Source organism: Oryza brachyantha, chromosome 8, assembly GCF_000231095.2.
Source record: "Oryza brachyantha chromosome 8, ObraRS2, whole genome shotgun sequence".
In the NCBI taxonomy this organism is placed as follows: Eukaryota; Viridiplantae; Streptophyta; class Magnoliopsida; order Poales; family Poaceae; genus Oryza; species Oryza brachyantha.
This window is the reverse complement of record NC_023170.2, coordinates 588715-613063: the sequence shown is the minus strand read 5'-3', so window position 1 is coordinate 613063 and position 24349 is coordinate 588715. Positions and strand designations below refer to the sequence as shown.

At 40.9% G+C, this 24349-nt stretch overlaps 3 protein-coding genes across 3 annotated transcripts; 2 read left to right on the top strand and 1 right to left on the bottom strand.

The window, feature by feature from the left end:
• Window positions 1–3613: 3613 nt before the first annotated feature.
• On the bottom strand, window positions 3614–6332 carry LOC102716434. The gene is made up of 3 exons (XM_006658991.3): window positions 5981–6332; window positions 4375–4489; window positions 3614–3912 (listed from the first exon to the last, which is right to left on the bottom strand). Exons 1-3 carry the CDS (start codon window positions 6230–6232, stop codon window positions 3839–3841), a joined length of 441 nt encoding a protein of 146 aa, XP_006659054.1. The 5' UTR covers window positions 6233–6332; the 3' UTR covers window positions 3614–3838.
• Window positions 6333–6459: 127 nt separating this feature from the next.
• Window positions 6460–12319, top strand: LOC102716239 (NADPH-dependent diflavin oxidoreductase 1). Its single transcript, XM_006659692.3, has 12 exons — window positions 6460–6640; window positions 6740–6817; window positions 6898–7002; window positions 7600–7691; window positions 7866–8047; window positions 8136–8227; window positions 9501–9575; window positions 9672–9782; window positions 10163–10297; window positions 10451–10570; window positions 10718–10934; window positions 11123–12319. Exons 1-12 carry the CDS (start codon window positions 6497–6499, stop codon window positions 11647–11649), a joined length of 1878 nt encoding a protein of 625 aa, XP_006659755.1. The 5' UTR covers window positions 6460–6496; the 3' UTR covers window positions 11650–12319.
• A 755-nt stretch (window positions 12320–13074) lies between these two features.
• Window positions 13075–16914, top strand: LOC102716150 (transcription factor IIIA-like). Its single transcript, XM_006658990.3, has 7 exons — window positions 13075–13182; window positions 13722–13868; window positions 14101–14241; window positions 15440–15719; window positions 15839–16074; window positions 16188–16331; window positions 16429–16914. The coding sequence occupies exons 2-7, from the start codon at window positions 13722–13724 to the stop codon at window positions 16624–16626; spliced, it is 1146 nt and encodes a 381-aa protein (XP_006659053.1). The 5' UTR covers window positions 13075–13182; the 3' UTR covers window positions 16627–16914.
• The last annotated feature ends 7435 nt before the right edge of the window (window positions 16915–24349 follow it).

The window sequence follows — 24349 nt, the reverse complement described above, 5'->3', positions numbered from 1 at the left end:
GAAGTTTCTCCTAGCTGTAGCTTTTTCCAAAAGTTGTTTCTGTCAAAAGCTGCCCCAAACGGTCCACGGCCTCTGACAGATTCTGAAAAATGAACTAAGAATCTAGAAACCAGAGAAGCTGGGTTTAGAAGCTTTTCTAGATTCTCAGAAGCTGATTACTAAGCAGCTACTTTTCAGAATCTAATGCTCCCTAAATAGGCCCTAAGTCTTGGACCTAGTGTGCTTGTGAATATTAGTTTAGGACAAGAAATAAAGAAGTTGAAACAAAAGAAGAATGACATAAGAACCAGGTGAGGAGCCTTGGTATTGTAATTTTTGTTGGCTTTGTGGCCGCACCATAAAATGAACAAAATGGGTGGCTAATGGCTACGAATTCTTCCTCCATTTTGCTTTACGACCATTTGTCTTGTTAGAAAGATGGCTAGCTTTGCTAGCTTAATTAAAACATGATACCCATTTGGTGTCATGTCAATAACCCCTCTTTTTCTCCCATCTCTCTCTTTTGCTACACAAAGCATCTTTACCCAACAATTTGCAATGGCAGATGATTCTCTGCCATTTTAAATCCCTCACTTGTTAGTGCTCTCACAAGGTTTTCATCTCTATCACCCTTGGCAAAATTTCCCTTTTGGCCCACAGGAAATAGTATAAGTACTCACTGAAAAAAAAAACTACAGCCTGAACTTTACAAGAATACATTGACAAGCCATTTTTCGGAAGAGAGTACCTTGTCCATGAAAATGATGTTTCCTCGTCGAAAAATACGAAATGACATGAACATAAAGTAGGTTTTATATCTTACAATATGCACTAAGACAAAGTGGCAGCTGTTCTAGAAAGGTGTCCTTGTTAGTTAGCTGAGGATTGGAGATGGGGATGAATCTGGAGCGAGTTTGTTTGTTTGTTTTTTTTAAATGATGAGCTTAAAAAGAAGCACATTGTTTCTATGACGAGTCACAACTCACAAGTACAGTTTGCTTCACATAGATTAAGAGATCTTTCATATATGTCACATATAATTCTGTTGTTTGGGGATTGCAACAAGCTCTCTTCTGAAAAAAAGAAAATCTGAATTCAGAACTTTGTCGAGCTCATATCTATAACTGAAAGTGCAGCCTTCATATGTACAGGAGCAGTATACTTCTGTGCCAATATTTTTTGTTTCCTTCCAAAAATTTTTAATTGACAAGATTAAAGTTACTACACAGTAGTAGAAATTACTTAACCAGAGGGGAAAAATTTTAGTGTGCAAATCCCATGTTCCCAGATGTCAGTCCTGATTCATTGCAGAAATGGGGACGCTTTGAGAAGCTGCCACCTGGTAGACTAGGAGATGAGGAGACATCTGATTGTGGGATGCTTCATAGTAGATGCTAGTGGTTTTGGGCATAAAGCATGACCAGATTCCAATTGGCTTTTGCTTAATGAAAGGCAAAGGCAAAAGCTGAACGAGTGAGTGCTCATTGGACATTGCCAAAAGAAAGATTGCTGCCATCTCTTCCCTGCAAGTTTGGCTTATGACAGTTGAGACCTTTTAGATGCTAGCTCAATCTTTTCAGTGTTCTCTATCCATCAGCATACATGTTCCATCCTCAGTTAAAAGATCAATCTAGAGTCCTACCTAGCCCCAATGGATATGTTTATATTCTGCTAGTTACTGTCCAGGGTTCTTTGGCAGCCACTTGGTGAATGCTGTAGCAAGAACAGTCCAGCCAAGAAAGTGAACACAAAATCAAGTCTTAATATAGAAGAACATCGAGAGAGAACCAAGAATGAAGTTCAGCCAATAATATTAGGTAACATTATCAGGAAAGTGAAATCTATTGATTACATCTTCAAAAGTAGAGTTCATGGCTTCATGTCTACAGATTGATGTTTATATATTCTTACAATGGGAGAACAAGTGAATTGCATTATATATATTTTGTTTCTGTGCTAATCATAACATTTGCACTACTGCTTAACATAACTGAGATGCGCAAATAAACCATCAATGAAGTCCTCCAAGATTCTTATAGTTGGAGGCTTTGAGCTCAAATTTAATAGAGCATCTCGTGTAGCAATATCACAGAATAACAAATGCATCAAGTTATCTTCATAAATAATGTTAAATTCACCTAACAAGAATAATGCAACTTTGTTTTAACCGACAAAAACCTTGAGCATATAATCTACAGTTTTGCATAACAATTATAAATATTTATCTCTGTTAGATTTATATATCTTATTTTTCATTTTTCTACGTCCATTTGAATCAAACTGTGATATTGCAAGTTTCTAAAATATAATAAAAATGCATCAAACTTTCTCTAATTATGTAATAAACTAGTCATTCATGGTCAAAGTTAGTGACCTGTATGTAGTCACCTTGCATTGTGCCACTAGCATATAATCTTCTATATTATGTCATCCATTGATCTTATATTACATGGCAGTTCCTTACCTTGTGAGATATATATTCATATTTGCAGGGCTAAGGTAAAGGATAGATCAATCACATGCACAATCACAGGGACCTATATACCTAGTCTAATCTTCCTACATAAACAAACAAAGATTTGCCAGTATGCTAAGCTAGTGGCTTGATGCCATACAAGCACTCACTGATGTCTGCCATAGTTCACTGAATTTTCTCCCATTCTTTGTTATGCATGATCGACGTACAATGGTACATGACATGACAGCAAAACCTAGTGAGTGATTGGCTCTGCAAAGCCTGGAAGAGAGGGGCTTTTTCTAGGATGCAAAGGCAAACCATTGAGGACCACTGCCTTTGGCTCTGAATCTTGGAACACCAAAAGCAGCCAATGCAGGGATTGTTAAGTTGCAGGGTCGGTTATAGACTTAATAGTACAAAGCAAGAAAAATGCCTGCCTATGAAATGCAGATTTTGGAGATGATCTTGATCCCCTGAATGATTTTTGCAATTCTGTAGATGGATAGTTTAGCTTTTCTAGCCAAGAGAGCCTTGCTGCTGGTCCAACAAATGTGGACAACATGATTTGCCTATCGCCTGTTTTTTGGAGGGGAAGAAAGTGAAATGATCTTTGTTTGTTTTGACTAAGAAACAGAGTAGCCCAACATCTTTCTTTCGTTACATTGAATTTAGTCTGTCCTATACTACACTAGTCTCTAGCTCTACATTAATCTCCAGCTCTTCAGTCAAAAGAAACCGAAACAACCCAGGATCTTTTTTTTTTTGGTTTCATTGAATTTAGTCCATCCTTGTACTTGTCCCTAGCTCTTAGTCTCAAGTGATAAAAACCATTTCCTAGAAGCTGGGTTTTTTAGAACGGGAATCAACAAAAACTCTTTATTTTCTCTCGCTTAGCATTTTGAATCGTCAGTTATTGATGCAACCATCAGGGATGATGATAGCAGCTGACGTTGTTAACATTTCTGTACTCGCATGATAGGTATGAGCCATGTTGCAGTGATATTAGCATTTTTACATTGATACATAGGAAGAACTTTATACCGCACATGTCTAGGGTGCCCGCTGATATGAAAGATCAACAGAAAAAAACCAGTTCATGAGTCATGACACATCAAATTCAGTTTTATATGGAATCTGTTCAAAAACAAGAACAGGAAATTGACCACACGCTGCTAATTCAACTTTTTAAACAGAAACAAGAACGAGATATCTGAGTACAAGTCTTGAAGTTTACAATGTCTGAATATATGACATGACCAGATCTACAAGGGCAAAATGGAAGAAACAAACAGCAGAACTCAAACTTAAACCACACCAAGTGTCCTTTGAAGCATATAAGGACTCCAAATTCTAGCATAAGATCCCTCAACACATTAACTTGGTTTGGCTACAAAATGGTAATCAGCGGGCCCGCCGGGAGCCATCCTCATTCCCCAGTCCAAGGGATCTCTGTGCATTGGCAATTCCCTCTTCATCTGCAAGAGATGCACCAAAAGATTTAGAGAAAAGGAAAAAAAATGGCGTTCTAGTACACAAGGTGATGGGCTTTGTCGAAGTAGGCTAAGTGCAGATATCCTGATTTTAGTACACTGTACACTATATATTGATCTGCGAACAACAAAACAGTGAAATTAAGAACAAATAAGTGCTATTTTCTTATGCAATTTTTTTCCCTTGGGGTTTGGAAAATGACATCAATGATATATTTAACAACAATAAGCAGATTTTTCTCTCAGAATTCAGACATTATTGCATGCTCTCAGCTCAGTGAACAAAAAAACTTGGTCCCATTTGTTCCTTATTCTTACAATGGGATTTCAAGGCAGCCAAGTTACAATAAACGAAACAGCAAGCACAATAGGACCAGAAGAGTAAACTGGGAGAATTAGTAGCACTTAACCAATGCTATATTGCTATCAACATTTGACAGAACTTACCCCAGAACTGTGTGAAGATCTTAAAGAAAAAGTTCACATTGCGAGAAACACTGTATGCCATCACAGGAGGAAGAGGCTTGACAAGTGTATCCACACTAAATACTCTCCGCAGGAACTGCAAAAACAGTGTGCTTCCTGTTAAATAGTTAAACAATCTGCAATACATATTGTTCAAGAACTGAAGTCACTAAAGAGGCCAATAAGCATTCAAAACAAATAACTGTCCCTAATAAGGTTCTTATGTTCTATGTTTGTTCATTTATCGCGATTCAACTTCTACATAGGATAATAAAATGAAAGTACTGAATACAACCCAAGTACAAGGATTCAACATATAATGACAATATTGCCATTTCGACTTAAGAAGCCTGTAATTTCTTACCCTGATGCATTATTGCAAACAAATGCAACATTGAAAGTGATCCTAGATACTTAAGGCTACACCACGAAAAAAGAATATAAGCGTATAGCCATGTAGGCAGGTACTGTCTTCCTAACAGGGTGGTTTTGTATATGTTGAGTGCAATACAAAAGCACAGTAAACATCAAGGATCATACGTCATGGACCTTGAGTTGTAACTAGTGACAATGCACTGCTGTACTATGGTCCTACTACCTAAGTTGCGGTTTTGCCTTTCAGGTTGCAGACCTACAAACACAAATGGTGTCTATTGGGGCCAACATGGTGACTTTCAGACTGACGAGGTGCACAGCATTTGCACAAAACATGGCTGAGTACTTCACAACAGAATTTAGTGGGACAAAAGCAAAAAAACCCATTTTGGGGGCTTGGGGAAAAACGAACCAGATACCCACATCATGCTTGTTTTCAGGCTCTGATGATGTGATGGTTAAGGCAACAACTAACAAGGTGACTAGGGAACAATATAATGAACAAGTGGGCATAAATATAGGTGATAATTCATAACTGCAATAAATATTGATGCATGTTAGAGTATGCAGGACATGGGCTTCTATCTAATAGAACATACACGTGATACATAGATAGCATACTTGGAAATATCTATTGACCGTATTGCTAAAAAGGATACAAGAGGACAACATAAACGGTGATGCTATACCATGAGGTGACTAAGGTCTATAAAAGTGATCTTTTTTCAGGAAACACCATATTGAGAAAATAAATATATGTCGTCATATGAAGTTAGAAGCTGTGACAGGACAGCAAAAATCCATATCCATGAAGATGAAAACATAACATAGAGAAGAGGCCATATAACAATGGGCACACGAAATCGTGTGATTTCTTTATAGGGTTTACAGTTAATAAGTTACTGAGGCAATTAACAGAGATCTGGTTAATCCTCCAGCTTGATTACTGTGGTTAGGCGGTGAGTTTTTTTTTTTTTAAAAAATAATTGTGCAGCGTGTTTATGCACGAAAGAAACACTTTTTTTTTGATTGAACCCTAAAATTTGTTAGATTTTTCTGGAGGAATATGTTTTGATCGCAATTTCAATCCCTAGAATTCAAGTGAATATATAATTCAGCAACCAACAATTTCAGTCCCTAGGGTAGAGAGAAAAATGGGGGTAAAAGAGAGAAGATTTGGGGGGGTAGAGAAGAGATGAGGAGAGATGGATACCCTGGAGTTGCGCTGGAAGGAGTAGCGGAGCTCGGGGTCGATCTCGTCTTCGTCGAAGTCGTCAACGGCGAGGTCAAGGGGGTCCTGGCGCTTGCTGCCGCGCGGGACGTGCATGGTGGGCGTCTCCCCGGGGTTGCTGGTGACGCTGACTTTGCCCTCGCGGGAGAGCCTGGCTGCCTCGTCCTCGTCGTCCGCCGCCTCCCCCGTCCTCCACGGCGCCGACGACAGCAGCTCCTTCCTCTTCCGCCCCATCCTCTCCTCTCCTCTCCTCTCCTCCGAATTGAGTTTGGCTTCGCCTTCGAGAGAGAGAGAGAAGAGAGAGAGAGGAAGGGATGAGACGACCGGAGAAGATGAGGTTAGGGCATGCCACCGTGGGCCGCCACCACGGCCCGGCCCATTTATCAGTAATACAGCACGGTTCGCACAGTTCGCAGCAAGGTCGTCGTCGTCGCCCCAGCCGCCGCCGCCCGTGTCTTCCCACCGCCTCCATTTGTTCCTCTTCCACAGCCCACGACCATGGCGGCAGCGGAGAGCCGCCTCCTTGTTATGTACGCCTCGGAGACCGGGAACGCCATGGACGCGGCCGAACGTGTCGGCCGCCAGGCCGAGCGGGGCGGCTGCCCGGCCGTCGATGTCCTCCCCATGGACAGCTTCGATCCTGTAAGCTCTCCTTCGAAGCCCCCACGCCCATGGCCCTCCTCTCGTGATCACTGCTTGACCTAATGCATACGCTTACTCTCTTTTTTTTTTCCCCTTCAGAGTTGCCTACCTAGCGAGCGGCTCGTGGTCTTCGTCGTGTCCACCACGGGGCAGGGCGATCCCCCGGATTCCATGAAGGTCTTCTTGGAGATCTTATCTGTTCTATGTTTTCGATCTGTTAATTGGGGTTTTGATTGATTTGCTTCTGGGCATGGCAGGAGTTTTGGAGGTACCTTCTTAAGAAGAATTTGGGTGCGAGGTGGCTTCAAGGGGTCCGATACGCGGTGTTTGGGCTCGGGGATTCAGGCTATCAGAAGTACAATGTGAGTGTTCTAGCTTGGATTATTACTATTATCTTGCTTTTGCTGCTATAGTTCATTATTTGTAAGCATTGTTAGGCATTTGTTTTGGAACGTTTGAAATTTTTGTAGTCCCTGTGGCTCTGGGGATCGAACTGTTATCCTATGAATCATTTTCTTCCAAATATGCCTGTGAAATACTGTTTTCTCGCTGGATAAATGCTATAGCAGCATGTGATTCGTTGTCAATTTTTATGGGGATGCTGTGAATGCGATTTTAGCAATGGCTTGTTGCTATGGTAACTGCTTGTAAATTGTCATATGCTAGAACTACCAAAGGCTCAGAATTTCCCTTTGAGTTACTGCAATAGCTTTGAGCAAGCACTTGAAAGCTTGCTGAGGGTTCTGGCCTATTTAGTTTTTCATTCTGTAGTCTAAACATTACTTCTGTTGCATGTTCAACCATACTGATATAGTGCCATCTTTTGTTTTCATCAAAATTTATCGAAGCAAATCCAGGCTACTCCTACAAGTTTTATTTTCACAAAATCATAATTATTATGGCTTGGAATGTCAAGGGCTCCTTTTTCTATTCTCTTCACTGATGTTCATCTGCTGCAGTTTGCTGCAAAAAAACTCGATAGAAGGCTTTTACATCTTGGTGCAGAACCAATCATACAGGTAGGCTTGGGAGATGATCAACACCCTTCAGGGTATGTTTTAATTCTGTTACTTCTTCATTTGCTATTGTTTCAATACTTGACATGCAAGTCCTGAAGAAGTTAGATGCCAAATATTTTTCTGGTTGCCATAATTCGTGTATTCTCCTTCTCTTCTCAAACAACTATTCAGGTTTATTAAGCAACTCATTTGTTGTTGTTTACCAGATATGAAGGAGCTTTAGATCCCTGGTTGCTGTCTTTGTGGGAATCACTGAATCAAACAACTCCTTTGCTGTTACCAAGAATGTCTGATATCATTAATCCTGATTTAAGTATCTTAGGAGATGCAAAAGTTGAAGTCATCTATCACTCTTCTGACAAGGCTCAACAAGATTCTAACATTTTGGGTGTGAAGTGAATCTTTATAATATTTTGCAATTGCAAACAATAGTGCAATATTTCTTTTAAGATTCTAATATTCCGTTTATTCATCAGATTCCAAGAATTTAATCCAGAGAGCGCGCTCAATGTCCCCTGCCCTACAGTTCTATAACAATGAAAAAGAGCCACATTATATGCTACAAATGGTATGATCTATATGCTTTCCGAGAGCTAAGAGCTAAGTAATCTTTCATGATTTTTTTATCGTCCATATTTTGATGGTAACTCATTTATAGCCTGGTACTCTGATTGTATTAAGGTTGAGCTTACCATGCAGTTCACATTATATTATACAGTCATCTTAGGGGTACTCTGCACTTACACACAACATACTGCCCTATGTCGTTTAATGGGTAGCTTGAATTATTTTACTCCTAACTAACTTCCAAGTACAGTACTCATAAAATTCATTAGAGTATGCCTCCAAATTTCCTAATGGCTGATTGCCCATGGTAACACTATCGGAAGGGATCGCACATACTTCATAAAATTAGAACTTGTAACCCATAATTTAAATATTTTATAGGTTCTATCAAACCAACTGGCACTGGAACTAAAGTTCAATAGTAAACTTGACTAGTGAGTAGGGTTGGCAATTTCCCCTGTGGAGCCGGGGACCCGCACCGACGGGGCCTACGGAGCAGGGCCGGAGCTGGGTAACTTCTGGGGACAGGGGCAGGGATTGAAATTCACCCATGGGGCCCGACATACACATAACCTAATAACCCTAATCATATTCCGGTATTCCCCAATCCCCACTCCATCACCCTTCTGCTGCCGCCCAACTACCCAAGCCATCGCTGCGGTGCTGCCGCTCACGCCTCTAGCGGTCCACCTCCTAACCTCCTCCACACTGGTTCTTGCCTCCTCCTTCAGCCCAGCCATTGCCACTAATGCCTCCAGCCTCCTGCCCTCACCCTTCATGCCAGCTTGGTGCACCAGCTGCGGGTGGCCAGGTGAGATCTGTGCTTCCCCTCATCCTCACCTCCCTCACTACTGCTCTTGAAGTTCTCGGACTAGCGAGATCGTGCTTCGGTACCCTGTTCAGGGGCGGGGGATGATTTCCCCCAGACCTCTGCTTCGGGGCCGGGGCCAGGGCTTTGGAGAAATATCGGGGGTCGGGGTCTGGCCCAACCCAGCCCTGATCCGCCCCGTTGCCAACCCTACTTGTGAGACACCTTATTCTGGATCTATTTTTCTGTTTACCTGATGAGTGCCGAACATACGCATGCTTTAGTTGAAAGGATTATGCCGTTGTTTGTTCTGGGATACCTATATAGTCAACTATAAATTGCTTCGCCTGTTTGCAGGATTATTGAATAGATCAATGGTGCAAAAATTGTGCTGTGAACTTGTTATTTGGTAGTTCAACTTTTATATGCTTGAGTTGTTAGCTGATGAGCTTGCTAAACTTTTCAGGTATCAAATCAGCGTTTAACTAAGGAAAATTCTGACAGAGATGTGCGCCACTTTGAACTGGAAAGTCCATCTTCCGTATGTTCTTTGTACCATTTATGATGTATTATCTCAATCATTTTGTTAGGTATAAATATAAACAGATTGAAATTGTGTTTTGCTTTTTCATGTTAGGGCATCACTTATCAGGTTGGCGATGCTCTAGATATTCTACCAAGTCAGAGTCCATCAGCTGTTGACTCTTTCATTGAACGCTGTAAACTGGATCCAGATTGTTACATAACGGTATGTGGATCTGTATTGTGATTTTAGTTCTATCATGTGGAATAACTTTGTCTACCTTTGTGGTTTTCTCTGCTACATATGCAACTTTATTCAGTAGTCTCATACTTTTACTGTGTGATTCCACATTAGGTGCTTGACATCTACTGTTTACAGGGGAAAAGAATGAAATACAGCTCGCCTAACAGGATCTCCATGTTACTAGCAAGCAATTTGCCATGTGCACGTAGTCATTTTTTTAAAACAAAAACACTTGTTCTTGGTTTTATCGCCCAAGAATGGAGAGCAGCTGTAGTTCTTTCCTTTATAACTTCTCAACCAGTATTGACCTATTGTAGTTATGTAGCTAACTAGAGTGGATATTTTCCTTTTGGTCTGCCCAGGTTCGAGCCAAGGGCAGGGTTAAAGTTTCCAAAGTTTCACTTTTGAATGGATTTATTGATCGCATCAAGTTAAAGACCTTTGTTGCTTTGACAATGGATGTCGCATCAGCTTCCCCTCGGCGATATTTCTTTGAGGCAAGAGATCATCCTTAGTGCCTCATTTATGCAACAGCTATTTTCTAGTTCTTTTTTAAAATTCCATACCAATTCATGTGATACCCTGGTGCCTATGACTGGCATCACTATATGTTATTTCAATGCTCAAGGAAGTATAATGTTTTGTTGTAGGTCATGAGCTTTTTTGCAACGTCTGAACATGAAAAGGAAAAACTTCAGTATTTTGCTTCTCCAGAAGGAAGAGATGACCTTTACCAGTACAATCAAAAGGAGGGCCGAACTGTTCTAGAAGTAAGCAGTGCATTTACTAAAGATTTTTCATAATAATGTTTGTGCATACATGCCTTATCTTTTTAGCTGATACATGGCAATAGGCCTTCATTCTTTTAATTTACTCTTCATGGTTCAACTCTGACATTTGCTTTTTCCTGCTTTTAGGTATTGGAGGATTTTCCCTCCGTACAAATGCCTTTTGAATGGTTGGTGCAACTAACGCCTCCATTAAAGAAAAGAGCCTTTTCCATATCATCATCTCCATTAGCAGAACCAAATCAAATACACTTGACTGTTAGCATTGTGTCATGGCGTACACCTTTCAAAAGGACGCGGCATGGTCTCTGCTCTTCATGGCTGGCAGGGCTAAATCCAAATGAAGGTATCCTCAGCTCAACTAATTATATGTTAACCCCTATGCTGTGTTTTCTTCTGTTCTTTTCCGAGCTTGATTGCAACTCATGGTGCCATAATATTCTATTTAATTTATACTAACTCCATTCATGCACACCACCATGATAAAACAGCTACAAGTCATCCAATCCTTCCTTACAGTGTGTTATTGTGCAGAAAATCTTATACCGTGTTGGGTACACCATTCTTCTTTGCCTCCACATCCATCGATTCCACTTATTCTTATTGGACCAGGAACTGGATGTGCACCATTCCGTGCATTTGTTGCGGAAAGGGCTGCACAAAGTACACCAGAACCAACAGCACCCATTCTATTCTTTTTTGGCTGTAGAAATCAAGACAACGATTTCCTATACAAGGACTTCTGGTATGCTCATGCCCATGACCAGGGAGTTTTGTCCTTGAAAAATGGCGGTGGTTTCTTTGTTGCCTTTTCTAGAGATCAGCCTCAAAAGTTCTATGTGCAGCACAGGATAAAGGAGCAGAGTGCAAAAGTGTGGAATTTGCTGAAGTCCGGGGCTGCAATTTACATCGCTGGCTCGTCTACCAAAATGCCAGCTGATGTTACAGCTGCACTGGAAGAAGTTATCTGCCAAGAAAGTGGTTGTTCAGAAGAGGATGCCTCGATATGGCTCAGGAAACTAGAAAGGAATGGTAAATTTCACATTGAGACCTGGTCATAGTTATGGTAGTATCTAATCAAATGGCTTATGCACAATCAAGTTTCCACAGATGTATACAGGGTAAATAGCTAAGCGAATTCTGGTGTGGATCAGTGTTGTTAAAATTTTAGAGGTATATACATGTCCACATACATAAATGGAAAATAATTCTTGGACAAAATAATTTCAAAGGGCAAACATAGCACATCGGTTTAATCCCTTTATTTCTGGCTGGATGATGGCACAAGAAGATAACATCTCATTTGAATTCAGAATTCAGGTGAGAGCATTGCACAGCAGCTCTTGTTGCATTTGGTATCTGTCTACCTTCGTTTCCATTCAGCTTTTGTTGGACTTGCAAGGATCCAGATCATGTTGTCACCTTTCGATAGGAATTCTTAAGTTCTTGCTAAAATAATATAGTTAGTTAATATTCATTTCAACAAACATTTTGCGTAGCTAAATGTTATTATTGTTATTGTTGTTTATCTTGTGATTGTAAATATGGGACCCATCCTCAGCCTTGAGCGGTCTGTTCATTTGAGATATCCTAAGCAGGCCAGTGATGCTGGAAACACCATCTAAATAACCATGCTTGCAAATAGTTATCTAGCTTCAGGTAGCGGTAGCTTTTCCATAATCTCTAGCTTCTCTAATCTAAACAGCCTAAATTATCATTCAGATTCCGAGAAGGGCCGTGTTTTTTTTTATGGGTGAAGATGTAAGATTTTCTTAACTTTTGTGATACCTTTCTAATAATATAAATATAAATGATGGTGTTAACTTTTAGAAAGTTAAAAGTCTATTTTAGAAATATAAGATGATAAAGTTTTTTACATAATTTTTTTTTGTAAAAAATGCAAGTTTAGCGATTCAGAGAGTGCACAAAAATCTAGAGAAAATCTTTTTTTTTTAAGAACGCAGCCCTGTTCACTGGTTGCGTCACCGAATCTTAAGCAGTGCAGATTGTGTAGCAAATTACACCGTCCGCAGTAATGAACCTTAATTTCACCTATGAAAGCATCGGCATCTACCCTCCGATTCCTAAAATTGCCTGGAAATGACATCACCCTTGTCCTCTTAGTATTTTGTCAGAGTTTATTTAAATAATTAAATTAACAAATACTCGACAGATAAACAACTTTGCATATTTGGTTTATATATATGATTAAATTTAAAATAATACACTATTTTATTTACTTATCAAGTTTGAATCTTTTCGTGCCGTTAGCACGAGTATAATAATAGTTCTGTTAATTGTGCAAACTCTGTCCATTAATTCATTTGTCTTGTTGGGCAAACTCTGTCGCTTCACCTAAGCTGCAAAAGCCAGAAGCCCACAATGATGCATCACAACCATGAAAAGAAGTCCAATGGGCCATGGGAGGGCAAACTCGTAAATGCCATGAAACCGCCCAGTATATATACCCTCTCCAACCCTAGCTCCCTCTACTCCTCTGGTCATCTCATCTCGGCGGCGGCGCGGCGGAGGCAAGGAGCAGCTGGCAGCAGCGGCGGAGGAGCACGGCGACCTATCCCGACCTCGCGACCACGGTGAGCTACGAACACGCTTCTCCGTACTTCCTCCACGCACGCGCGCGCGCGCGCCGCGGTTTCTCGTTCCTAGCCTCGGTGGATCCGTTATCTCGCTCTGTCTCCGCAAAAGTTCATTTTGGGTGACCCTTGGATTCGTATGTTTAGCACATGCCTTTGTATTACCACACTAGCATAAGGATTCAGCCGAATGATAGGTTGCTGGCGTCGCGCAAGGACGAACAGTTATGGATAAGTGCAATGTTAGGCTAGTAGTAGAATCTGGGACGCCTTGCAGTCTTACTCTTCTTTCAGCCAAGTGAACAAACCTGCAAAGCTATGCTATATTTGTGTTTTGTTTGTTCAATTGTCTGAAAGAAGAGGAAAACTGTAAGACATCCCAGTTTCAGTTATGGACTTGATTCTCCTCATTTTGCAGATCTTGCTGACGAGCACACTGTTTTACCAATTTGCTTGCTACTCTAAGTAATTAGTCTTTGATAAACTTGTTATAAATGACTTGTTTATGTGTGTCAAATTTCTAACTATCTTGTTATCAGATGTGCTCTGGAGATGAGACTGATGGAGATACAAAGATTGAAGATGCGACACATTACAGGGACATAAGACGCTACAAGTGTGAATTTTGCACGGTTGTTAGGTCCAAGAAATGTCTCATCCAAGCTCACATGGTTCTGCATCATAAGGTATATTACTCTGACGACATTTTAGGAATGTGGTCCATTTTATGCCTTCTTATGTGTTTAAATGCAACATAAACTGTATTTATTAGATTTAGTTATTTCACTGTAATGCTAATGTGGTTCTCTGGCTGGTGTTTGGGATTCACGATATGTTTGTGTTTTTGTCAATTTCTTCTCTTGTCCATTTAAAACATTGTATAAATTTCTGATGCCCTCGCTCCAAATTTGTCTGTAGGAGGAACTGGACAAATCAGAAATCTACAATTCAAATGGAGAAAAGATTGTTCATGATGGCGACCACAACTGCCAAGAGTGTGGTGCTTCTTTCCAGAAGCCAGCTCATCTCAAGCAGCATATGCAAAGTCATTCTGATGAGGTTGGTAGTTCACGTGTTTTTTATTTTAATGGTACTGGTAGCTCCTAAGTGGATGCTTCTATGGAAAACATTTAAACATAACATTCTTTTAGAGAGTTTCTCCATCTGTTGATCTGGTTCAGAGAAATTCTCTGTTCTATTCAATTTGCTAAAAACAAGTATTTTGCAGGATTTAGATTCTTTACAGTGTGAAGCATTGGATCCCAAAGAACTCCAAAATGCGATGAGGCATATTTAATCTTGTCTGGACTAGTAACAGGTTGGGCTGACCTCCTGTGAAGCTCCAACAGGATTGCCTCCTCACGCTCTTTCAGGAGGTTTGTCCTTGTTTGTATTACTCTTTGTACTATTTTCTAAATAGCATGCAACTTCATGGGATAGCGTGCAGCATCTTTTGCATTGTTGCCTTCTATGGATGCACGTGTACTGGAATTTGCCTTGGTACGCTATGCATGATATGTTTAGTTTCTATTAGTAATGAAGAGTGGTGAAGACATATAACTGCTTAATTTTGACTAGTTGATAGCTATTGATCATTTTTTTAATGGGCAAATATTGTCAAATGGATCTGTGCAGTGAATTTGGGAGATTATCCTCTCCTTTGTTCTAATGTTCACTTTCTCACTATCTTTGAGCTTCATGTACCTGGTTTTGGAGGTCCTTAGTTGGAGTAAATAGAGGCCTTAGTTGGAACCATTTCAGAAAGCTAGGACCTTCTGTAATAGGTTCATTTAGTTCGCTATGGTGTTGACATCTCTGTAATCATGTACACAATTACAGTATGTTGATATGTTCTTTTGGAAATTGTATATTGTCTTTTTGCTGAAAATCTGTTCCATCGCATGGATATTTTGTAAGTATTGATTGGCTTATGGATCCTTTGGGGAATAAGGATAGAAATATCCTTTATTCATCCTACTATGTCTCTAGGCATCCTTTTTGGGTGCTTCGAGAAGAGGTGAGAGGATCCAATATCAAAATGTCACCTCAGAAAGCTAGGACCATCATTCATTGGTTCTCAGCTCGCTATGGTGATAATAATCTCCGTTGTCTTATCATGTTAATGGAAAATGCTGAACACTTGGGATTCACTGCACTGTATTTAACCAGTTTCCTTGATAGTTTATAAGCATAAAAGAAATGAGTAAGCTTACAACAGTTTTAGTTTTGACTCGATTGATCATTCCCTTGATTGTAGAGATCCTTCATTTGCCCACTTGAAGACTGCCCCTTCAGCTATAAAAGGAAAGATCACTTGAACCGTCATATGCTTAAGCATCAAGGGGAATTGTTTACCTGCCCTATGGATGGTTGTGGTAGGAAGTTTGGTATCAAGGCAAATATGCAAAGGCATGTAAAGGAAATCCACGAGGATGGAAATGTTACTAAAAGCAACCAGCAGTTCATTTGCAAGGAGGAGGGCTGTAATAAGGTTTTCATGTATGCTTCAAAGCTGAAGAAACATGAAGAGTCACATGGTATGTCCTTGGTTATTCCTTATAATAGATCAGGAGATTCCTTGTAAATTTCATAACTAAACACTGTAATCATGCCAATGGTATTTTCAGAATTAAGTTAATTTGTCCTGTTCTGGCAGTGAAATTGGACTATGTGGAAGTAGTTTGCTGTGAACCAGGCTGCTTGAAGATGTTCACAAATGTTGAATGTTTGAGGGCTCATAATCAGGCATGCCATCAATATACTCAGTGTGATATCTGTGGGGAGAAATACCTGAAGAAGAACATTAAGAGGCACCTACGAGCCCATGAAGGGGCCCCATCAACTGAAAGGATAAAATGCAGCTTTGAGGGTTGTGAATGCTCCTTCTCCAATGTAAGTCTAATATCCTCTGGTGTTCTATGTATTGTTGTTTTCCTCTTCTTTAACGGTGGCTTTAGGTGCATATGATATGGATTGTAACTTGTTCCTGCCCCCAACTATTGCAGAAATCAAATTTAACGAAACATGTTAAAGCATGCCATGATCAAATTAAACCTTTCGCATGTCGATACACGGGGTGTGAAAAGGTGTTCCCATACAAGCATGTCAGGGATAACCATGAGAAATCCAGCGCTCATGTATACACTCAAGTAAGTTTTGCTTACCGATCTTTAGCTCTTGCGTGCATCTAGTGGTTACTGTGCCAAATCATTTTGAGTGGCACCTGACAAGATCTACCTCATCCAGGCTAACTTCATGGAGATGGACGAGCAGCTGCGCTCATGTCCAAGAGGTGGACGGAAGAGGAAAGCTGTGACTATCGAAACTCTTACACGCAAGAGGGTGACCATGGATTGCAATGCTTCATCGTTGGACAATGGCACTGAGTATCTGCGCTGGTTGCTTTCTGGTGGGAATGATGATGATTCGAGCCACAACCATTAGCCGCATTTGCATTCTTTGGTGATGTTGTCAATACTTGTAAAGGGGTATAGTGGTGTGCTAGCTCACTCACACTCACGTTGGTAGTTTGATGACAGTTGTGTTTGTATATGTAGTTTATCTTGATTCAGAAAGTGCAGCAGTTTTATGTAAGTAGTTGATTGTGTACTGCTGCTACCAATGTTGTTGGGAAGTTGGATCTTCGATCCAGCAAGACTCGGTTAATGCAAAGTTGATACGGAAGTGTTGTTTTCTCCGGCAAAACCCGGCAATTCTTCACTTTATCTCGCCGGCCGTCGACTTTACCGCATTGGCCTCAGAGCTCGCAATACAAACACACCTGTTTCGGTTCAGAATCAGTTCGAGAATCAAGAATACCGTTGACAAATGCTTAAGAGAAATCTAACCAACACTTAATTTTAAAAAATATTATCGGTGAGCGTAAGTTCTACAAAATACCATCATACGAAATGCCATCGCCTATACCATCATACGAAATGCCATCGCCGTTACCGTTAGGGTTCCATCATCGCCGTTACCGTTAGGGTTCCATCAACCTTTTTCTGTTAAGTGCTATAGTGTGAACGGTATATTTAATAGCAAAAAATTGATGGAAATCTAACGGCAATGCTATTTCTTAGACAAATTCGTTTGTACGATAGCACTTGTTAGAACTTGCATTCGTCAATGATATTTGTTATACTCAGACGTTTGTCAATGGCATTTTTTAGATTTTCTCAATACTTAATTCTAAGAATTGTCATCAATGATATGATCTCTATAAATTGTCATCGTATAAATGAAATTAGAGTATTTTTACATTGTCATCATATAAATGAAATTAGAGTGTTTTTACTGTACTTGAGTAGGTACCGAGAGGTACCGAAATATTAGTGTAAAATTTGGTACATCATGATATCTGAGATACGAGTAGGTACCAAATTTTACACTAAAATAAATTTTACACTAAAATAAAATTTACACTAAAATTTTAGTAACTCTCGGTATCTTCTTAAGAATCGTAAAATTGCTCATGAATTTATCTAATAAATGTTATCGTCGTTACAATTATGTTAGCATTTTTCCGTCAAGTGTTATAATATGAATAGTGGAAATGGACAGAACCCTAACAGTGACAGTATTTTTCAGATAAATTCGTTTGTACGATAGTATTTTGTAGAACTCATCAATGCTAATTCTTAGATCTAGACGTTTGTCAATGACATTTTTTAGATTTTTTTAATTTTTGTATAATTAATACACAGTACTAGTTGTTTAGAAAACATGTATGCAGAAATAGATGGACCGAAAGTTATAAAGAGTTTGTTTAGGGGAGTTTCTTCTGGCTGCAGCTTCTCCTATAAGCTGATTTTGCCAGAAGCTGTCCCAAACATCTGAGAATCTCTGAAAAATGAACTAAGAATCCAGAAGCTGGAGAAGCTGGGTTTAGGAGCTTTTTTAGATTCTCAGAAGCTGGCTACCAAACAGCAGCTTCTCAGAATCTAAATCTCGTCCAAACAGATCCAAAAAGGGACATCCTATGTCTTACCGCCCCTCGTCGTCCAACTTTTACAACACGAAAATTGAAAAAACTGAACCCATCAATCTATTTTATGGTAAGTTTGATCGAAATCGAACAGCAAGAACAAGGAAACCAAATAAAGTAGCGTATGACCAAAGATCTTGAAGCAAAAACGCAAAACTGATAGATATAAAAACCGAGCGACAGATAGATATTTCTCTTCTGACAAATAGCAAATCCGAATAACTAATTGAAGGCATGCACATAGCCATAAAAAAAATTCAGGTACAGATTAGTCGTTGCCGATGAATTCGATATCTAGGTTGCAATGGACGACATTAGAACTAATGATCCGATTCCTCATCAAATCTTTCTCCTCATCGGTGCGGGGGAAGCTCGGCCACCGGTCGACGATGTCATCGCAGTCCTCGCAAGGCTCCTTCTCGCGTAGGCATATTTCTTCCAGCCCCGGCGCCACCTCCGCCACACGACGCACGTAGCTGATGGCCCTCTCGTCGTCCCTCCGGAAGCCGAGAATGGTGAGGCGGGTGAGCCGCCGGTGGTCGAAGGCAGCGGCGAGCCGGCCGCCGTCCCAGGTGAAATCACTCCGCTGTCTCTGCGGCAGGATTTCCTCGCCGCCGTCGTCGTCAATGGTGTCCAAGCATGGGTGACTCCAGAGCTCGACGTAGAGGTCCTCCAGCAGCGGAGCCGCCTCCAGCAGGAACAGGGTCCAGGACAGGTCGCACTGATCATGGACATTGTGTATCTTGAGATGCCTGAGGTTTTGCAGCACACGACGCAGCCGTGGAGACGGCTCTGGCTTCAGCCAAATGTTCTCCGCTCTGAAATCGATCCGGAGGTCGGTGATGGCGGTGGCAGTGACGAGGAGGTCACCCAGCTTGAGTGGGGCGTTCCATGGCGCTGGACTGCAGCTCAGGGTGACTGCGGCAAGACGGGGGACATGGCCAAAAGCTCACAGGGAGGCGGGAGCGCGGCGTGCCAACCCAGTCCCAGATGGTGAAGCCGACGAGCTCGGGAAGCCATTGGAGGACAACCGTGGAGAAGTGGCAGAAGGCGATCTTGATTTGGAGGAGGCGTGGGTGGCGTATCGCCACCGGCAGCGACGGCAGTGCCTCGGCCGGCCGGCAGCCGTCGAGGGTCAGGTATCGGAGGTCGGTGCACGCGGCGATGATGGTCGGGAAGTCCGGCGAGTCGGCGGCGAGCTTGATGTTCTCCAGGGAGAGGCTGGTGAGGGCGGCGAACGCGCGAGGGTGCGCGTCGAACAGCGACCGGCCGGAACCGCCGTCCGTACTCCTCCTCCTCCTCGACCGTACTGTGGATGTCGTCCTTCTCCGCGAGGACGGTCAGCTCGGCCGCACGGACCTTCCCGGCGGCCAGGGCGTCGTCGACGAGGCCGGCGACGGCGGCGGGTCTCAGCAGGAAGAACCTGACGGCGAGCGTGGAGATGGGGTAGTCGGAGCTCCTGGAGGACAGCAGAGCGGCCGCCGCTCCGACCAGCGCGTCGGTCGCCTGCGCTTGCTCGGCCAGCGTGGGACGCTGAAACGGGTCAGGGTGGCGCAGAAAGGCGTCGACGTCAAGGACGAGCCGGCGAAGCGGAAGCTGGGCGTGGAGACGCCTCCACCGGCGGGAGAGGACGGCGGCCCGGGCGGCTTCGTGCAGGTCGAGCTTGTCGAGGATGGCGACAAGCACGTCGCTGGGCAGCTGGCTGAGCCCAGCGTAACTGATCTCCTCTTGCTGCTGCTGCGCGTCTCTCATTGCCATGGATGCTGCTGCTGCTGCTGGCGTCTCCGACGATCACCGGAAAGCCCGATATATAGCCATACACATCTGGTAGCGGCCGAATCCGATTCGACACCGGGAGCGTGCCACGCTCGGGCTCGGAGTCAATTCGTTTGCACGCGCAATTATATATGGATGGGAAATCCTGAGGTAGATCCATGTGCTCCGTTCTTTTAACTTCTCCATGTCTTTTAAACTATGTTTACGAACGTTTATCTTATTTAAAAATTTTATTCTAATATGTAAAATTATAGGTGATGCTTAAAATTTTTATAATAATACATTAAATTATAATAAAATAGTTAATAATTATATAATTTTTTAATAATACGAATGGTCGAACGTAAACAGAAAAGTCAACGTTGACGTTATATTAAAAAACCATGGAGGAAATAGTTAAAAGATATTAATAAAATAGATTAATACATGACATGTCACTTTACAAATATGAATATTTAATTTGAATTCAACCTTTATAAGCTCTAAATAAAAGAACAAAATAAACTATTATTGATATATGCACTAGATGTATGTCCGTGCTTTGCAACGAAACTATTTTGGCAAGTAAACAGTTAGCTTAAAGCACATATTTTACTTCCAATATATATACTAACATTGGGGATCGATATACGCACGATAGCAGGTAAGAAGAGTACCAACTAAGGGCATTCACCGTGCGTACAGCTGGTGAGTACCCCGAACCATCCACGTCAGAGAGAGTACTAGGCCCACAATTTTTCGAGAACGGCGGAGATGCAGACAGGGGCATGCGCTGCGCGGCGTCGTCGCCCTGGCATGCGTTCTCGGTGAGCGCGGGAACCGAGCTCCGCCAACTCCGCCCACAGCACCCACGGGCATCTAACAACTAGTAAACACTAAAAAACAAATGAGTTGCATCCCTGTATTTTGTTTTAGCTCCGTCCATGCCTACCTAGTCCTAGATGGTGAAGTGGGCGAACTTGGGAAGCCATTGTAGTTGTAGGTCAAACGGATAGAACTGGCAGTAGGCGATCTTGATCTGGATGAGAGGTGTGGGTGGAGTATCGCCACCGTGTAGGATCGTAAAGAGCATTTCCCACCTCAAAAGCTAGTCATTGAGGTGAGGGGCTCCATCACTTATATCCTACCTTCACCGCCCCTTCACCGTATCACCAGTCCATGGTCCATCAGTCATTGAGGTGAGGGGCTCCATCACTTATATCCTACCTTCACCGCCCCTTCACCGTATCACCAGTCCATGGTCCATCAGGTATACAGGTCCCGTATCCCCGCAGGCACCCTACGGTCCATCAGGCGTTCACACACTGTGTCTATCGGGCCAGAGATGTTAAACTAGTCAGACTCTGATACCAATTGTAGGATTGTAAAGGGCTTTTTCCACCTCAAAAGCTAGCTATTGAGGTGAGGGGCTCTCCACTTATATCATAGATCCATTGCCCCCTTCACAATCAATATGGGACTATTCAACACACCGGCCACCGATTGAGTTAAAATTCTTGGATTCCACAAAATGATTGTCGTAGAAATGCATATATTGCGTGTAAATAAATCATAGAAATCCTTATAGTTAGTTAGGAACAGAGAATGTATAAATAAACTATAGAAATGACTCGGAGGGCTAATGCATGTGAATTTTCTAGTCGCGAACGCTGGCACAAAGGCCCCCGACACACGGATCGGCCTATTATCGTTGTTTCTCTACGCAATTTTCCATTTCTGGTTGTGGCCTTTTTCGCTATCGATGCGTGGCACACAAATGAGCCTTCTTTCATTTTTTTTAGATTCATATATGAATACATTCGATTTGAAAAATAAAGTTATAAAAGATTTATGCACAGAAATATTTATGTTTATAAACATTTTTTTTACATAAACTCTATTAGATGAGATCTAAAAATTGTACATAGATACACATCAAATTCAAATTTGGACTGTATTTATGAAAGTTTATTTGCTTTATCTTTTTTTTTTGCTTTTGCTGTGCTTGAAAGTCAAAATTTAAATTTTTTAATTTTAAATTTAGAGTTGATTTTGAGATTTTCTCATTATAGTTTTTTTTCAGTATCGCAACACATATATATAAAATAACTTTTATTCATAGAATATTTTTTGTTTGTGAATATGTTGTTGATACCCGTATATTTGGAAAACCTCTTTTTAAGAACCTTTATGCGCAGTATATTTGTACTATATATGTGTAGAAACGTGGAACCAGATTAAACAAAAAAAAAGGCAACCACAAAATTTTATTTCAATTTATATGTATACTGCTAATATTTTTCTACTATTGTTCTTTCACCTCTCTCTTTTCAGTATACTGCTAATCTTTTCCCCCCAAAATTGATATCGCAAATACTTCCATCCGTTCTAGATTAGATTATAAGAGATTTTGACTTTCTATTTGTAATATTTGACTGCTCGTCTTATTCAAAAAAATTGAAAATATTATTTATTTTGTTTATTATTTTCTGTATTATTAAAAGTAGTTTAAGTATTATTACATGTAGATTTTTATATTTACACTAAATTTTAAATATGACGAATAGTTAAAAATTATAAATAAATAGTCAGAATCACATATATTATGACAGGACGGAGATAATATAAGACAGATTTGCAGGCCAGAAGCGGCAGGGTGTCGTAGTTGTCATGGCTTTCTTGCCTTCTTGCCGTGATGGCGATCTGATGTTTGGAATTAGTCTTCATAATTAGATAGCTACAGTGTAACTGGCCTTACGTCTCCTTCAGATGCTTACCAGTTAACTGATGATACATACTCCCTTCTCCTAAACAAAACTTGGGGATAAATTAACAGATGATTCATCTAAATTGATGCTGTACTCGTACGTATTACTGTTCGTGTTGGTTTCTTTCAGGCAATCGCAAGGAGTTGTTCACAAGCACAAGCAAGGACCACACTGATCATATCACTAGAAAAAGAAGGGGATTCTGTATGTTTGCTTGCAAGCCATAATAAGAAAAATTTATGAATATGTCATTATGATTTTGTAAAGTTGAAGATAAGTCGCTGATATCTCACTGATATGCACTTGTGAACATCACTTGAATGTAAGCATGTAACTGTTATGGATTACAGATTATCACGGATGCATTTAGCATATCGTGCTTCGCACAAAAAAATTATAGAAGAATTGTTTTAAGAGTGAAGTGCACTAGCGATCTCTAAACTTATGTGCATGTGTCGTCTAGATCTCTGAACTCTTAAAATGTATTTTTAGGTCCTCGAACTTGTTCGGGTGTGTCATATAGGTCCAAACGGGTTCTGACCTGCTCCATCCGCAGACGTGGCATGCCACGGTGGCGCCTACATGTTGTTGGGGCCATGTGGGTCCCACGTGTCAGTATCTTTCTCCTCTTTATTCTTTTCTCTCCCTTCTCGTAGGCATTACCGTGGCATGCTACGTCAGCGGATGGAGCGGGTCGGAGCCCGTTTGGACCTATATGACACACCCGAACAAGTTCGAGGACCTAAAAATACATTTTAAGAGTTCAGAGATCTAGACGACACATGCACATAAGTTTAGGGACCGCTGGTGCACTTCACTATTATTTTAAATAGTTTTCAAACAATATTCAACTTTGTAATAACCAGTGAAATTCCCAAATTCCTTCCACGTGTTTAGGGATCATTCATTGTATCCTCAGTAACTATTAAAATGATGGATAATTCATAATCCATCTCAGACTAAAACAAAGTTTAGGGTTCTTTTAGAACCGTTAAATTGTACATGATTTTCCTATGAACTAGTCCAAATCCTCAAATTCCTTTCAACAATACTTCAACCCCAAGGGTTAGTGTTGCAACGACGTATGATGACGGCAGCAAAATCTTAATTCCACCAGCACTAGTAGATTATCACAGCCTTTAGTGGCGCATGGAATTTTTTTGACCTGTTTAAACATCTTTTTTGACTCGATTAATTTTCGTTGCACGGCCTCTCTCTAAAATGTTTTTCGCTGTGGAAAATTAGACTTCTCTTGATCATAAATAGATCGAGGATGTTGCTGTCGAATGACATTTGCATCTTGGCCAGATAGACAGCTTTGGAGTGGTTGCTTGGTCACATGCATTGTTCGTCGCATTTGTCCTGGAAAAACGTGTGATGATCTGGTTGTGTGTCACTATATTTATTATTGTTCAATCTATCGAGCACTTCTTAATTTTTATTCATTAAAATGATTATTCTCTCAACTTCATATTATAGGTTACTTTGATTTTATCTTAAGTCACACAACTTCAAGTATAACCAGTATTAATTATAGAAAAATGTACTAGCATCTATAATACTAAATTATTTTATTAACCGGTTATTGGATATATTTTTAGTATAATTATTTGTATTAAAATTTATATTTTTCTACAATTTGATCAAACTTTAAAAA

Bases quoted from the DNA above. Each gene is read 5' to 3' on its own strand.
- LOC102716434 (XM_006658991.3), bottom strand. From the start codon at position 6,232: ATGGGGCGGAAGAGGAAGGAGCTGCTGTCGTCGGCGCCGTGGAGGACG. The intron at 4,490-5,980 runs GTATCCATCTCT...CTGTTTTTGCAG, and splicing joins CCTTCCAGCGCAACTCCAGG to TTCCTGCGGAGAGTATTTAG. The intron at 3,913-4,374 runs GTAAGTTCTGTC...CATCTCTTGCAG, and splicing joins GATCTTCACACAGTTCTGGG to ATGAAGAGGGAATTGCCAAT.
- LOC102716239 (XM_006659692.3), top strand. From the start codon at position 6,497: ATGGCGGCAGCGGAGAGCCGCCTCCTTGTTATGTACGCCTCGGAGACC. The intron at 7,003-7,599 runs GTGAGTGTTCTA...CATCTGCTGCAG, and splicing joins CAGGCTATCAGAAGTACAAT to TTTGCTGCAAAAAAACTCGA. The intron at 7,692-7,865 runs GTATGTTTTAAT...GTTGTTTACCAG, and splicing joins GATGATCAACACCCTTCAGG to ATATGAAGGAGCTTTAGATC.
- LOC102716150 (XM_006658990.3), top strand. From the start codon at position 13,722: ATGTGCTCTGGAGATGAGACTGATGGAGATACAAAGATTGAAGATGCG. The intron at 13,869-14,100 runs GTATATTACTCT...ATTTGTCTGTAG, and splicing joins ACATGGTTCTGCATCATAAG to GAGGAACTGGACAAATCAGA. The intron at 16,075-16,187 runs GTAAGTCTAATA...CAACTATTGCAG, and splicing joins GTGAATGCTCCTTCTCCAAT to AAATCAAATTTAACGAAACA.